General features: G+C 41.1%; 1 protein-coding gene across 1 annotated transcript; it reads right to left on the minus strand.

Moving 5' to 3' along the window:
• Nucleotides 1-3,638: 3,638 nt before the first annotated feature.
• On the minus strand, nucleotides 3,639-7,617 carry SPINK14 (serine peptidase inhibitor Kazal type 14 (putative)). The gene is made up of 4 exons (XM_046001155.1): nucleotides 7,548-7,617; nucleotides 6,465-6,508; nucleotides 4,691-4,827; nucleotides 3,639-3,711 (listed from the first exon to the last, which is right to left on the minus strand). The coding sequence occupies exons 1-4, from the start codon at nucleotides 7,615-7,617 to the stop codon at nucleotides 3,666-3,668; spliced, it is 297 nt and encodes a 98-aa protein (XP_045857111.1). The 3' UTR covers nucleotides 3,639-3,665.
• Between the last annotated feature and the right edge of the window lie 6,042 nt (nucleotides 7,618-13,659).

Below are 13,659 nucleotides of genomic sequence, written 5' to 3' on the forward strand. Positions count from 1 at the left end.
GGTTGAGACAATAGGATGGAGGTAACAGTTAAGAATATAAAAATAACCCACTAAACATGATGAAGACTTGCATTAAATAAATACTCATGGGTTTAATTTATACTTAGGATGAAATAAGAAATATATAAAAGTTGTACATTGAAATTGAGTTTAAGCGAGAAAAGAGAGACGATGACATTGACTTTAATTAAACCAAAACACATGGAGGAGTACACTTAGAAAAAAAATAGGACTCAGATTAGCTCTACTGACTTTAAAGATTCTATGAGTCCATGAAATTACGATGTGTAGTACCTGATACTGAGTTCATGGGTACAGTCTGGTCATGTGAATATGTGAGTTGTAAGTATACAGACAATAGAGAAATTACAGGGGTGAGTGGGATCATCAAGCAGAGAAAGATGGGGAAAGAGAAGATGGCAATGACAGAAACCTGGGACAGATCAACAATTAGAGAATACAAACAAAAGGGAATGTGACAGAGGGAGTTCAAAATTTGAAACAGCTGTGAGAGAGGGCGAGCGAGAGAGGGCGAGCGAGAGAGCAAGCTAGGGCAATGGCTGCCAGAGCAAGAAAAGCTAGGTGGGAAGCATCTTTTATGTTAGCAGTGAAGGGATGTGTGCAGCAGAGGTCAGCTTTTAGAGGTTGCACTGAAAGGAGGGAAGGCTTGTATTTTATAAACATGCTTCCTTCCTTTCCTTCTTTGGAAATGTCTACTGTTGAATGACAGAAAAATGTCATTATTAAAGTCCCCTTTTACTGTTGTGAATAGTACATTTAAGTAAATGCTTTATTACCCACTGAAAATTTTTGTATTATTACAGAACACGAGTCTTATCCTTTGGAAATTTTTTTTTTTTAAGAATTATTAGTTTATTTTGGAGAGAGAGAGTGCACGCTTGGGCCGGGGGAGGGGCTGAGGCAGAGGGAGAAAAAGAATCCTCAGGGAGATTCCCCAAGGAGTGCAGAACCCCATGTGGGGCTTGATCTCAGGACTCTGAGTATGACTGAAGCCAAAATCAAGAGTCAGTGACTTAACTAACTGAACCACCCAGGTGCCCCAGGAATTCTTTAAAACAGTAGGATAATGACTACTAAATACATTGACTAATGTACTTCTAGACTTTAGAAGGTATCAGAGGAAAACCCAAGAACAATGATAAAGAGAAAACTGACTTCTACCTTCAAATAATGGGTAGTAAGAGTAACCAGCTATACCTCCTACTTGAAAAGACAACAGAAAAATCAGGCAAAATATATAAAACATCAGTGGGGTGCCTGGGTGGCTCAGTGGGTTAAAGCCTCTGCCTTCGGCTCAGGTCATGATCTTGAGGTCCTGGGATGGAGCCCCATGTCGGGCTCTCTGCTCAGCAGGGAGCCTGCTTCCTCCTCTCTCTTTCTCTGCCTGCTTTCTGCCTACTTGTGATCTCTGTCAAATAAATAAAATCATATATATATATATATATATACACATACATACATATATATATATATATATATATATATATATATATGAAACACCAGGCACCGAAGGACTCCAATTCCAGAGAGATGAGAAATAAATATGGTAAGCTCTAGGACTGATCTTGGTTTCAGCATTGTGAGAGATGCTCAGAACAGGAAAGAAGAGCCAGATGGAGCAAGTGGATTCCCCAAATTGAGAAGATAGAGAGCTGAGAGGAGAGAGACCAATGTGGTATAGTTCGCAGGACCAAGCATGAAAGAGCTGGACAGAAAGCTCAGCATATCACTGATTGGTGCTCATGTGTGAGGAAACTACCCAAAGCCAAGAAAGAACCACCAAAGAGGATTAGAGGTAACAGAGCCCAGATCTCATATAAGGCTGGTAATAGTGCCTAAGTTATTCTAAGTCTAGAAAAACTTAGAATTCATGGAACGTCGAGTGGAGTACCCAAGAGGAGCTTGCCTCAGTAATGAGCAACAATTAGCCACTTAGTGAATACTGCTCTGGTCCCACCTAACCACTCTTTTTTTTTTTTTTTTTAAGATTTTATTTATTTATTTGATAGACAGAGATCATAAGCAGGCAGAGCAGCAGGCAGAGAGAGAGAGAGGAGAAAGCAGGCTCCCCGCCGAGCAGAGAGCCCGATGCGGGACTCGATCCCCAGACCCCAGGATCATGACCTGAGCCGAAGGCAGTGGCTTTAACCCACTGAGCCACCCAGGTGCCCCCCACCTAACCACTCTTAAAAGTAAGATCCCAGAGGGTCAGACTGCTTCCAATAACTGACCTGTGTCTCAGAACAAAGCTCAAGACTACTTCTACAAAGATGAAAATATTCAGGGCCAAACGAGATAAAATTCATAAAATTATGAATTTATAAATTCATTCACAAAATCCCTATCTTCGGATGTCATCCATCATGAGAAGAAAATCAACTGTCCCGGAACTGACACCAATGTTCGAATTAGCAGTCATAAAAATAATTATTAAAACTCTTACTCCAGATGTCAAAAAAGTTAGAAACATGGAGGATAGATCAAACTTGTAGAGATGAAAATGAAAATGTTTGAGATGAAAAATCGATGACATGACACCCGTTGCAGTTGAATCATTACAGGAGAAGAGATTTGTAAACGTGAAGTCAAGGCAATAGTGTTAGAAAACAATCTTCCCTGCAGTTCTTGCTGTCCCTGCACCCCCAGGACTTAGAAGAGTGGAAATAGACATACCATCAAAATAGAGAATATTTCATTTACCCCAGAGCAATTTGCTTTTCATATTCTACAGTTGATAGACTAAAGGTGATTTTTTTCCCTTTTTGCTGGAGTCCTGTGTCTGCCTTGTAATCAGCATAGTAGTCAAGGTCAAAGAGCCAACAGAACAGGTAAGCGCTCTTGACCACAATCTTACGAGGATATTCAGAGGCAGAAGAGATGCTTTCCTCTCCATATTAGGAATGTGTATATATACATATGTATATATGTGTGTGTATATATATACATATATATGTATATACATATACATATGTATATATATACACACACACACAGAGAAGAAATATAACCCAAAGAAGAACATGTCCTGATAGGTTTCAGAGGTTGAAATGTGTCAAGAGAATTTAAAAAAACAATGGGACATTCACGGACACCACTGATGTAGGCCTCCTTCTATAGAGAAAAGTGGGGTCCATGGACTGGGTGTGTGTAAATGCCCATCCCAATGCTGCGTCTAGAAGTGGGTTTGTTTAACGAGGGGCTTGCAGCAAGGAGACAGCAGGAATGGGCAGGAAGATCACAATGCTCTGTAGTTCCCAGGAACAGGAAGAAATACCATGGAAATAGAGAAGAAATTTCTGTTGTGTTCCTTGGAAGACAGCTTGGAGCACTTACATTATAAATTATTTCACTGTCCACGTTTCAGGAGCTGATAAATCCCAATATTTGTCCTTGACCTTTAGCTCAAATGTTCATTTTGTTCTACTTCTGAGAACTGAGACGCAGATTGAGGACCAAATTAAGTCAGGCTTTCAGAAAAGTTTATTACGGAGGGAAGAGGACTAAGGAGCCTTCAGTTATCTGACACAGGCCCAGCTGGGGCAGGTCTCTGCCACCATCACATGGGAGGAGGGGCAAGTTGCAAGAGAAGGACTGTCATGATGGAGAGAAAAAAGATATCCTCGTGGGCATCCAAATCCACTCAGCTAGCATTCTCCGTCATTTTGAAACCTAATTTTCCCATGAGATTTCCTAAAGGAAAAACGCAGAATCAACATTTCATGAATAAAATGTCAGAACTACAAAAACTCTTTAAAATTATTTTATCTATCATCCTTATTTTATATTTAAGGAAACAAAGAGCCAGGGCACAAAGGGAAATGACTATATACAAGAGTCAGGTTATTAGATTTCCTAACCAGTTACCCTTCCATGATTCTAAGATCCCATGGACAATATTACAACCTATGCTACAATCTCTTTGAAAATAAGTTATTCAATCAGGCCTGAACCTGAGTTATCTAAGGCTCATCAGTCCTCTTTTTATTCTCTCAACACTCGCATGCTTTGGCCCAATTCCTCATGAGCAGAGATGATGTGGGATTTCCACATTCCTGTCATTGCTCCTTGTATACAAGTACAAAATGATTGTTGGGTCGAGGGCTTCAGCCTGATGCCACGAGGAGAATTTTAATCCCCATGAACTATACTGGCTTACACAGAGATCAAGCTGAAGCCATGGTTTTGAGAGACCCCAGTGTCTAATCACTGATAATCATGTCCCATAAGCTTAAAAACTTAAACACTGACTCTTAGCACAAGAACCCAATCTTTGCAGTCACCTCATCCTAGCTCAGAGTTTCAGACACCGAAGAGATGGAAAGTATCTGAGAGAAGGCAAAACCGCAGTTTTTTTTCCAATCAAAGAATTTCAGTGCTGAATGGAATAACCAAAGTTTTACTTGGCCGATGGGAATTGACATCGTGTGGCGTATGGGAGCGTGAGGGCTCAGCCAGAAGGGCCTGAAATACCACAGAGTACACTGAGTCTGCTTTCCACCCCAGCGGGCTTTCTATTGCCACATGCTCTTCTGATTGGGGACTGATTAGTATTGGTGCTGGAGCAAGTTCCTAGCTTCAAGGTTGACACACTTAGTAGAAGAGGTACATAGTAATTGCTGTAGGCTAAGTTTGTCTTTGTTCTCTTCTTTCCCCACCAAAGAGTACTCACAGGCTCTCAATACACAAGATGCAGGGGTTTTCATAGGTTACAAAATTAGTGCCGCAGATGGGTTGATGTAAACCAGGGCAGGGGTTCACGTTTCCAGTGAACCAACTCAAGTTTACTTTCTTATACGGACATTTCACCTGGAATTCAGTTGAAAAGAATGATATGGTTACAATTACTCTCACAGACAGGTAGGTCATATCTGGACTTGATGAGGAAAAGCCATTACAGCTGCCCCTCCCCAAAGCCATGGAGACCGACCTCTGTTCACCCCATTTGACAACATGCCGCCCTCCTGGTGAGGAGTCCTGGCAGTCACAGGGCACTGAGGCCTCCTACCCTCTGGTGGGAAAAGGAAGAGTGGATAAACAGGATGGTGTTTGGGAAATTTAGCTTTTTTCTCAATCTCCTTTATTCTCAGAGTATCAGACATGGCAATAGTCTTAGAGATTTTCTATGCCAACCGGGCCAAAAAAAAAAAAAAAAAAAAAAAACCCTGAAAGCCCATAATTGGAGAAGATGCTTTACTGAAACCCATATGCTTTGATTTAAAACACGTACCATAACACGTAGGTGCACCTTGGAATTCTTGTGGATAGGAATAATAGAGAACCATAAAGAAAGACAGAGCCCCAAGTGGGGATCTGAACTTTATTAGCTAATGTAACTGACTTTGTACCCTTAGGCACTGATGCCTGCCCCATGCTAATTGCACACATAATTATCTGGCCCACTAGATAGTGATGCCTCGAGGAGGATTAAAAAGATGTATTTGTACTCTCAGTGTCTCACTGTATTTATGAAGACATAATAGATAGTGGTTCTTTCTTTAAAGAGTAGATTTTCAGTGAAATAAGCACAGGCCCAGAAACAAAATGTATCCAGAAGGCAGGCAGATAACATAAATGTGTGAATTCATGTTGTGTAATAAAGATGGATGGTGGGAAACTAGTGTCAACTTTGAGTGGGCATGCCATATGTATTACTATGTAACAAACTACCCCAACAGTTAGTGGGTTAAGTAATTACTTTAATAAATCATAGTTCTGTAGGTTGTCAAAAAAAACAAAACACAAAATACATACCATAGTTTATCCACTCTCAAAATCCCCAAGTCAACTCTTTTCTTGAAGTTGTGAAATGTGAAAGCCTTTAGCATAATGCCCTGACTTTGTAGGGAACATGAAAAAAAAAGAAGGGACGTATCTCATCAGGGAGGAGAACCCTTGTCCCCTCAGAGGGCTGGGGTCAGAGGCAGCCTGAGGCAGGCACTTGGGGTTCCTAGCACTCAAGGAAGTGGTCTCAGGGGCTCTATGAGAGCCATAGATAGATTGATAATGTGCCTCTAATACAACATGGGAGAGAGTTTGGGCTGAGTATTTAGAGAAAGAGGGATGCTATCCGAGCTTAGGAACTCTTCTCCTTCTTTCCTTACCGCACATCACCACCATGGCCAGGGCCCATCATCCTGTAGGTCTGTCACCCATGAATCCCTCCACTTCTTCTAATCCCCTGGCAATTGTCAGTGTTCATAAACACTTCCTAGGCACTGGGGAGAGAGGGTCCTCTGGTTGTCGGAGGACCAAATCTAAGCTTGGTTCCCGGTTTGGATCACTCCCCTCAGGGCTCTTGTACCAGTGGTGTACCTGCCACGTTCCTGTGAGTGGATTCTGAAGAACACCACAGATGGCATTCCTGAAGTAAGGTTCTAACCCAACAATTCCAGAGAAAACTCAGATTAGAATGTCAGCCCTGAGAAACAGAGTGGACGCTTTACCTTAAAAGCTCCATGTGGTGGCCACCACTCTCGACGGCCTGAAACTAAGACATACATGAGAATAGTTGCAGACTATGATAGTTGGTAAATCCTGGCTTAACCTGTTAGCAGAATTAAAGAATTCTAATTTGCTACTGAGGAAGCAATATGAAAACATTCTTTTATTTATACATGCACTCATTTTCCCCTCAAAAATGTTAGAACCGGGAATAGAAGAATTATTCTTCTACTCCTGGATAATGAGCAAGCAATCACTGCTGTCGTAAATGTTGCCAGTCCAGTGCACCAAATAAGTTTTTGATTAACAGGAGTTAGCCTGCACTTGAGACAATTCAGAACTGGCAGCCAATACATAAACGACATGAAGAAATGCTAGGACTTTAAAGAGACTGTTAGCCCAACCTCTGTATTTTACAGAGGGAAAGACACTTGCTGATGCCCTGAAATTCATGGTAGATAGGGGAAAATTCAAGCTCTTCAGTCCTTGAGCCTAGGTCTCTTTAAAACTCCCTATAGGGCTCTTCTCTGAAAGAGGACAAATACCCACTCAAATTCATGGCAAAACATTTTCAAAAGCTTTGAGTCTTTGAGATGTGCTGAGCTGTGGGCATGCTGCCCACCACTGTAATGTCACACCCGACTGAGTCCCATGAATTAGGTTTCATAATCTGCATTAGTAGCTGGGAAAACACAGGCCCTTGCACATTGGTGGGGAGCTTTTTTTGTGACCACACTGCATTGCCTTTCTCTCTATAGATACAGATGTATATAGTAAAGTGATACCCTTACATATATAAATCGAGTAATTCCAAAGCATTCTTTCATATTGCAATGTCAGAGCTCACAAATCAAATCTACATAACTGCCAGAACCAGTCAAATCACTCACCAGAGATGCACCTTGGTGGCTCAGTCAGCTAAGCATCTGCCTTTGGGCTCAGGTCATGATCCCAGGGTCCTGGGATTGAGCCCCATATCTGGCTCCTGTTCATTGGAGAGTCTGCTTCTCCCTCTGCCCCTCCCCTGGCTGTGCTCTCTCTCTCTCTCTCTCAAAGAAATAAAATCTTAAAGAAGAATTACTCACCAACAGGTAACGCACAATGTATCAAGATGAAGAACAAAAGTGAGCAGCATACTAGAAGATATTTGGCCATTTTTCCTCCTGGTGTGTGTGTCCTTAGAATGATGCTCTGAGATACTGCCTTGGGATGTTCCTCTCTAGTACAATCACTAGAGCAAGGTAATCAAGATATTAAAACCATCTTTGAAATGAATATCCATCTCTTGCTTTCCCACCGTAACCACTGTATGCCATATCTGGAAAGCCTATTATTTCATCCTTCACTGAAAACAAATGTTCAGAAAAACCGAAACTTGGTTAGTCATAAAGTACAGAACTCAGTGACAGATCTGTGACTACTTAGAAGATAGAAGTAAATCAGAAGTTACTCTTTGGACAGAATCCTATTATTTTAGTGTGGCAGTATTTTACATGTCTTGAAAAGGCAACCCCTTACCTAAAGATTCACCCAGATTTTTATCTATAGAGGATACAAAGAAAATAATGAGGCCACCAGAGGCTTCTGGACAGCAAGACCTTCTCAATGGGGGAAGCAGGTCTGTGCTTGCTCATGAGGCAGAGGACAGCTCTTTGTAGTAAGAAAGATTGGAGTATTTTAGGCATACTTGGCTGTGCTGAGAATCTTCTGACATGGAACGCTCAGCTTTCTTGGAGCATTCTGAGAGAGAACATAGGGAGAAATACCACTCCATGCTATCCCATGGGCACCCCAATGTTATTTTCATCCAGACACCCGGAAAGGGAGAAGTCAGTGAGCAAATCCTCCTGTGGGATTGCCTTCTCTTGTAGAAGGCTTTCTGACTCTAGAGAATGGTAGAGGCAGGTTCCAGGCCTTACCGAAGGACCACATTTGAAGCTTCAAATCAAGCACACCCAGATGCTATGGTGTGATTGATTTGTGATCTCCAAGACCCCGTTAAGTCTCCAGGGTACTCCACTCCCCGGGATGGCTGGAGGTTCTTGACACAGTGTTTGGAGCTGCCTAGCTGCCCACCCTGCCTGCTCCTGGGACAACCTAGGGCATGTTTCTGCTCAGCACCCCCCATCTCTTCCTGACATCATCCCTGGCTTCCTTCGGGACTGGAGCCGCAGCAGTGGCGCGAAAGCAGGATGCCAGATACCCACTCCCCCTGCAACATAGGTCCCCTTCAACCCACCTCAGAAAGAGAAGAAAAGGAAGAGAGATGTAGCATGCTCCTTCGCAGCTCGTGCTTCCTTTAAGAAGCAGGTACTAGGGCTGCAGGAGGGGCTAGAACAGCTATGTAGGGCAGAGAAGGCACTGAGGCATTGTGTGCTGGGAGGAGCAGGCCCTGGAGGCCCCATGTTCAGGGTAAATCAAAGTCAAACCTCAGCAGGAGGCATTGGGGAAGGAAGCACAGAGCTGCCTAGAAGACTTGGGGGTAGGAATGGATCACTGGACACTGGACAGCCGTTGGCAGGCAATCCAAAGAGGCAATGGCTTGAGGAAACATACCACAGTCGGAAAGAGCACAGCAGAAAGAGCAGAATATATTCCACAAGAAGAATTAGTACCTCCAGCCAGAGTGCAAGAAAGCAGGTGGGCACCGAATGAGGTCTCCGGTACCGTTTGTAGCGGGTCCAGCCAATCCGGAGCCTTTGCAGCTTTGTGACCTAAAGATCTGTGGTCATGCCTGAATTGCCTCCCGTTATCTGAACTTCCTGCCTCCATTTTCCGGCCTGTAAAGAACAATTGTTCTTACACCAAGGAAATATGTAAATAGAAATAGAAAATAGAATATAGAATTGAATAAGAAATAGAAAATAGATATTAAAAAAAGAAAAAGACGCAAAATCTCAAAACCCAGAGATAACTGTTAAACATGTGTTAAATTATATTGTTCCAGTTTTTAAAAATAAAATTTTTGTAGTACTGTGTATTGTTTTCTGCCTTTTTCACTTAGAAATGTACTGTGACGTTTTCTTGATCTTTAAATGCAGTCATACAGTACCTGAATTGAGATGCTTGGTGCCATATTATGTCACATATATGGGTTTTTATTACATTAATATTCTTCCACTGTTGCTCAGTTAGGTTGATTCCAATTTTCATTATTATTAACAATGCTAGAATGAGCAAATTTTTATTCCCTCAGTTAATTTATTTCTTACTGACTTTGTAAGTGCCTAAAAACAAAACTACTGGACACTTCCAGAAAGGACCCGAGTCATCTAGAATATTAAAGAGGTCGTTTTCACCTACTTTGTGGGCCCTGTGCTTGTAATCTAAGGTGGGACATTTTGAAAACGCAGTGCCACCTTACTAAGTGAATCATTTGTCCCCCAGCTCAGAGAGATAGAGGGATTCCATTGCATAGAAAGCATTACAGAAGAAAAAGTAAAAAATCATAGGAAAGAAATAAGGCTAAAGTATCTATAGCTTTTCCAAACTCCCCAAATTCCAGTTGAATTAACAATATTGGGTGACGAGAATAAATAAGATTAAGGAATCACATCTCTGTCAGATAATCCTTAGTCTATGACTTCCTCATCATCGATCATATCCATGGCTTAATGCTAAAAGCTATAACTTGGGGCTGTGTCCCTGGATGGCAGGCTCCTCTTCCTAGCTATGAAATGATTTGATTTGTATGTTTCATGACACTTCAAACCAACATTTTCAAAAACGAACTCCTTACTCTACAGTCCAAAGCAGGTGCTTATCACCTTTCAGGGATACCAAAATCCTCCAAAAGATTTAACCTACAGCTCCGCTGTTTTTCTGCAGAAAGGAAAGTTTCACCTCCATTGCCCAAACTACAGAGCTCTCTTGTCTAGCCCATTCTATTAACCAATTATATTCACACCAGAGCACTGAGCTGCCTTCTTCTACGTCCCAACAGTTGTCCTTCCCTCACAGAATAGCCACCACACAGATGTCAGTCCAAACCCAGGCTGTAAGAGAAAGTCGTTTTCTTCTCACAGATTTAATAGAAGCCATAGAACAGCATTAGCCACATTTGCATAATCTCCCACTTTGGTCTTGAGTACTGATTTGGGTAAGAGTTCCTGACCTGTTTGTTCTCCTGACTGAAATGGCGTTAATGGCTTTACAGTTCCCCACAGCTTGACGAAAATACAGGCAGGATTTTACCTGACTCCGGACACCTGACCTCCCTTATCTTAGAACATTTACTTTAGAAATGTTATAACTAAATTTCTTCTCTGTTGCCTTGAGACTTAATTCTCTTTGGAAGCCTCTCACTAGTTTCAAAACCCAGTCTTTCTCGATGACCCGGGAGGAGTCCCTTTGAAATGTAGCACTCAGGAAAGACCGTGCAGGCTATCTCTAGTCTCTGGGGAAGCGCAAGAGTCCAACTTTTCATGGACACCATGCTCTAAGTTGCAAAACTACCTCCTGTCATAAAGGTATGAGATGTTTATATTTCCTTACATGAAGCCAAGTTTATATTTCCTTAGATAAAGCTATAGGCCAAGTGGCCTATGATTTTCCTCTCACCTCCTCCAGTGCTTTCTCACTAGCTCACCCAGACCTTAAAAATCTTCTTCCATTTTTTTTTTTTCAGCAGCATTAAGCTCATTCTGAACTCTGGCTTCTCTTACCCATTAATTAGCATTGGGTAACTCTTCTTTACCCATTTAATCCTACCTGATGTAATTTTCGTTTTGACAGGTGCATCCCACATGCCCAATAAGACAAGTTTTCTTATCTCTTTTCTTTGGACAGAAACACTGTTTTGCTGCTATTTCCTATATTTCTTTTCAACACCAACACTCAAGCTTATGTAATTCAAGTGTTGGCCTTCCTATCTTGCTGACATGCAATTCCAGCATACAATGGAAACACTTATTTCTCATTAACCCTACTTCTTTCCTTAATTGCCCATTTGTTTACTCCCCCCTGACATTCAGAGGTCTTCCCTGCACTATGCACTCACTGGTCTGCTGGTCCCTGTTGGTAACTTCTGGCTGCTCCTACCTGTGCCCAAGGATTAACCAAGAGGTGGAACTGAGACATGTTGTGCTTCCCTTTTACTGTCTTCATCATTTGTTCTCCCTAAAACTCCCATTCCTGGCTATACAGATATACATGAATTTTTTAACTAAAAGGGTGGAGAAAGAGAAATCTTTAAAGGGAATTACTGAGAAGGGGGAGAAGGTAAAAAGCTGGTAAGCTAGAGATGAGTTTCATCAAAGAGAAGAAGGAAAATAAGAAATCCTTAAGGCAAGGTCCAGACGCTGAGCTCACACGGTGTCTGATCTGATTCCCCTTCTCCCTCAGCCTTCTGTTTCTTTTCAAAGATGGATTTGCTTTTTTCTGTTTCACTTTGGGCAGCAAATCCTGCCCACAATCTCTTTATGGGATGTCTGGAGGAGAGGCTCTGACCATCTAAATCGTGAGGGCCCAAGTAAAGCGTGGATGCTTTGAGTTAACTCTCCTTTGCAATGTTCTCTGATCAGTGTGAGTTAAAGACATCCCACTTTCTTTTGGGGGTTGCACCTGACACAGAGGTATGAGCACACATACACAGACACATACTTCTGCTCACCAAAATTAAGCATTAAGTCTCAGATCGTACAGTACAAGTTTTCAAATTCTATATTGTGACCCTTTGGCAGGTTGTGAAATTCATTTTGTTACCACCACTACTTTAAAATAAAGTATAGTAAAATGGAGTGAATAGAGTAGAATAACATAAAAATTATAGTATAACTTTATTAGTGTGTGTGTTTCTAGGTGGTTAGGTAGAATACAATTTTTTTTTTCCACTGCAAGTCACATTCAATGATGTTTCAAGACACTTAGAATAAACCTATAGGTAGGGAAACAAATATTTGCTATCTGCAAGCTTGGTAACTCTTGCAAGGAGAAAATAAGTTTTTATTCATGTTTTTTGGCTGATATAAAACCTGATATAGTGATATAGCTGATATAAAGCCTGATATAGTGCTTTGTTCTTAGCAATTTAATAAGCATTTCTTATGTCCCTACTTGGAACCCTTCTGTCTTCCCTCTCATAATTACTGGAACATCATAGGCACATAATAAGCTTGTTTCTTGAAGGACTGAATGAAAACTTTCTCTAGTTGCAACATACCACACTATCCTTCAAAATCAATCTAACTTGTACCAACATTTGAAAAAAGTAAAGTGTTTCAAATGACACACAGATGTTATGAATAGCCTGAGCCCTCAGGTGTTGTATAGTCTAGTGGAGTTAGCACAGAGGATCAAGGTAGATGAGAAATTGTAATTCAAAATGTGCCTGGGAAATGGGTTTTCATATCAAGTACTAGCATTATTAATGCTGGATAAATGTATTTATACTTGTTTTAAGGCATAGGATATGCTCCTTCTTGTTCATTTCTTCCCCTAATATTGATATACAGCTATACAAATTTTACCCTAAGTACTGCATTAGGGGGATTCCAGAAATTATATTACTCTCTTCTTTTCATTCAACTCAAAATACTTTTAGTTTCTCATTTGACTTCTTCTTTGACTCAGGGTTTATTTATTACTGTGATATACACTTTCTAAATACTGGGGATTTTCCAGAGATTTTTGCTTTGTTTTCTTATTCAATTCAGTTGTGCTCAGAGGACATATGTCATGAGACTTGAATTCTTGTAAATTTACTGATATTTGTTTTATGGCCAAGAAAGTGGTCTATCTTGGTAAATATTTCATGTGTATTTGAGAAGATTGTTTACACTGCTGTTTTTGGGGGGGTCGTTCTCAGGTCATGTGGTTGATAGTATTGCTCAACTCTGCTACACAATTGCCAATATTCTTGTTTTATTAATTTTTGACAGATGGATATCAAAATCTCTGATTATGATCATGGATTTATTTTTCCTTGCACTTGGATTCATTTTTTTAAAGATTTTATTTATTTATTTGACACAGAAAGAGAGATCACAAATAGGCGGAGATGCAGGCAGAGAGAGAGGGGAAAGCAGGCTCCCTGCTGAGCTGAGAGTCTGATGTGGGGCTAGACCCCAAGACCCTGAGATGATGACCCGAGCCAAAGGTAGATGCTTAATTGACTGAGCCACTCAGGTACCCCTTGGATTCATTTTTGAAAAGTGAATCTTGAAGTTCTAAGGTTCATAAACATTTAAGATTTGTATA

The sequence above is a fragment of the Meles meles genome, chromosome 3 (genome assembly GCF_922984935.1).
Source record: "Meles meles chromosome 3, mMelMel3.1 paternal haplotype, whole genome shotgun sequence".
Lineage (NCBI taxonomy): Eukaryota > Metazoa > Chordata > Mammalia > Carnivora > Mustelidae > Meles > Meles meles.

What these genes read in the sequence shown, in the direction of transcription:
- SPINK14 (XM_046001155.1), bottom strand. Translation starts at nt 7,617, where the DNA reads ATGGCCAAATATCTTCTAGTATGCTGCTCACTTTTGTTCTTCATCTTG. An exon ending in ACATTGTGCGTTACCTGTTG is followed by an intron (nt 6,509 to 7,547) that starts GTGAGTAATTCT and finishes TGTATGTCTTAG; the next exon opens with TTTCAGGCCGTCGAGAGTGG. An exon ending in ATCTTGTGTATTGAGAGCCT is followed by an intron (nt 3,712 to 4,690) that starts GTGAGTACTCTT and finishes TTTTTCCTTTAG; the next exon opens with GAAATCTCATGGGAAAATTA.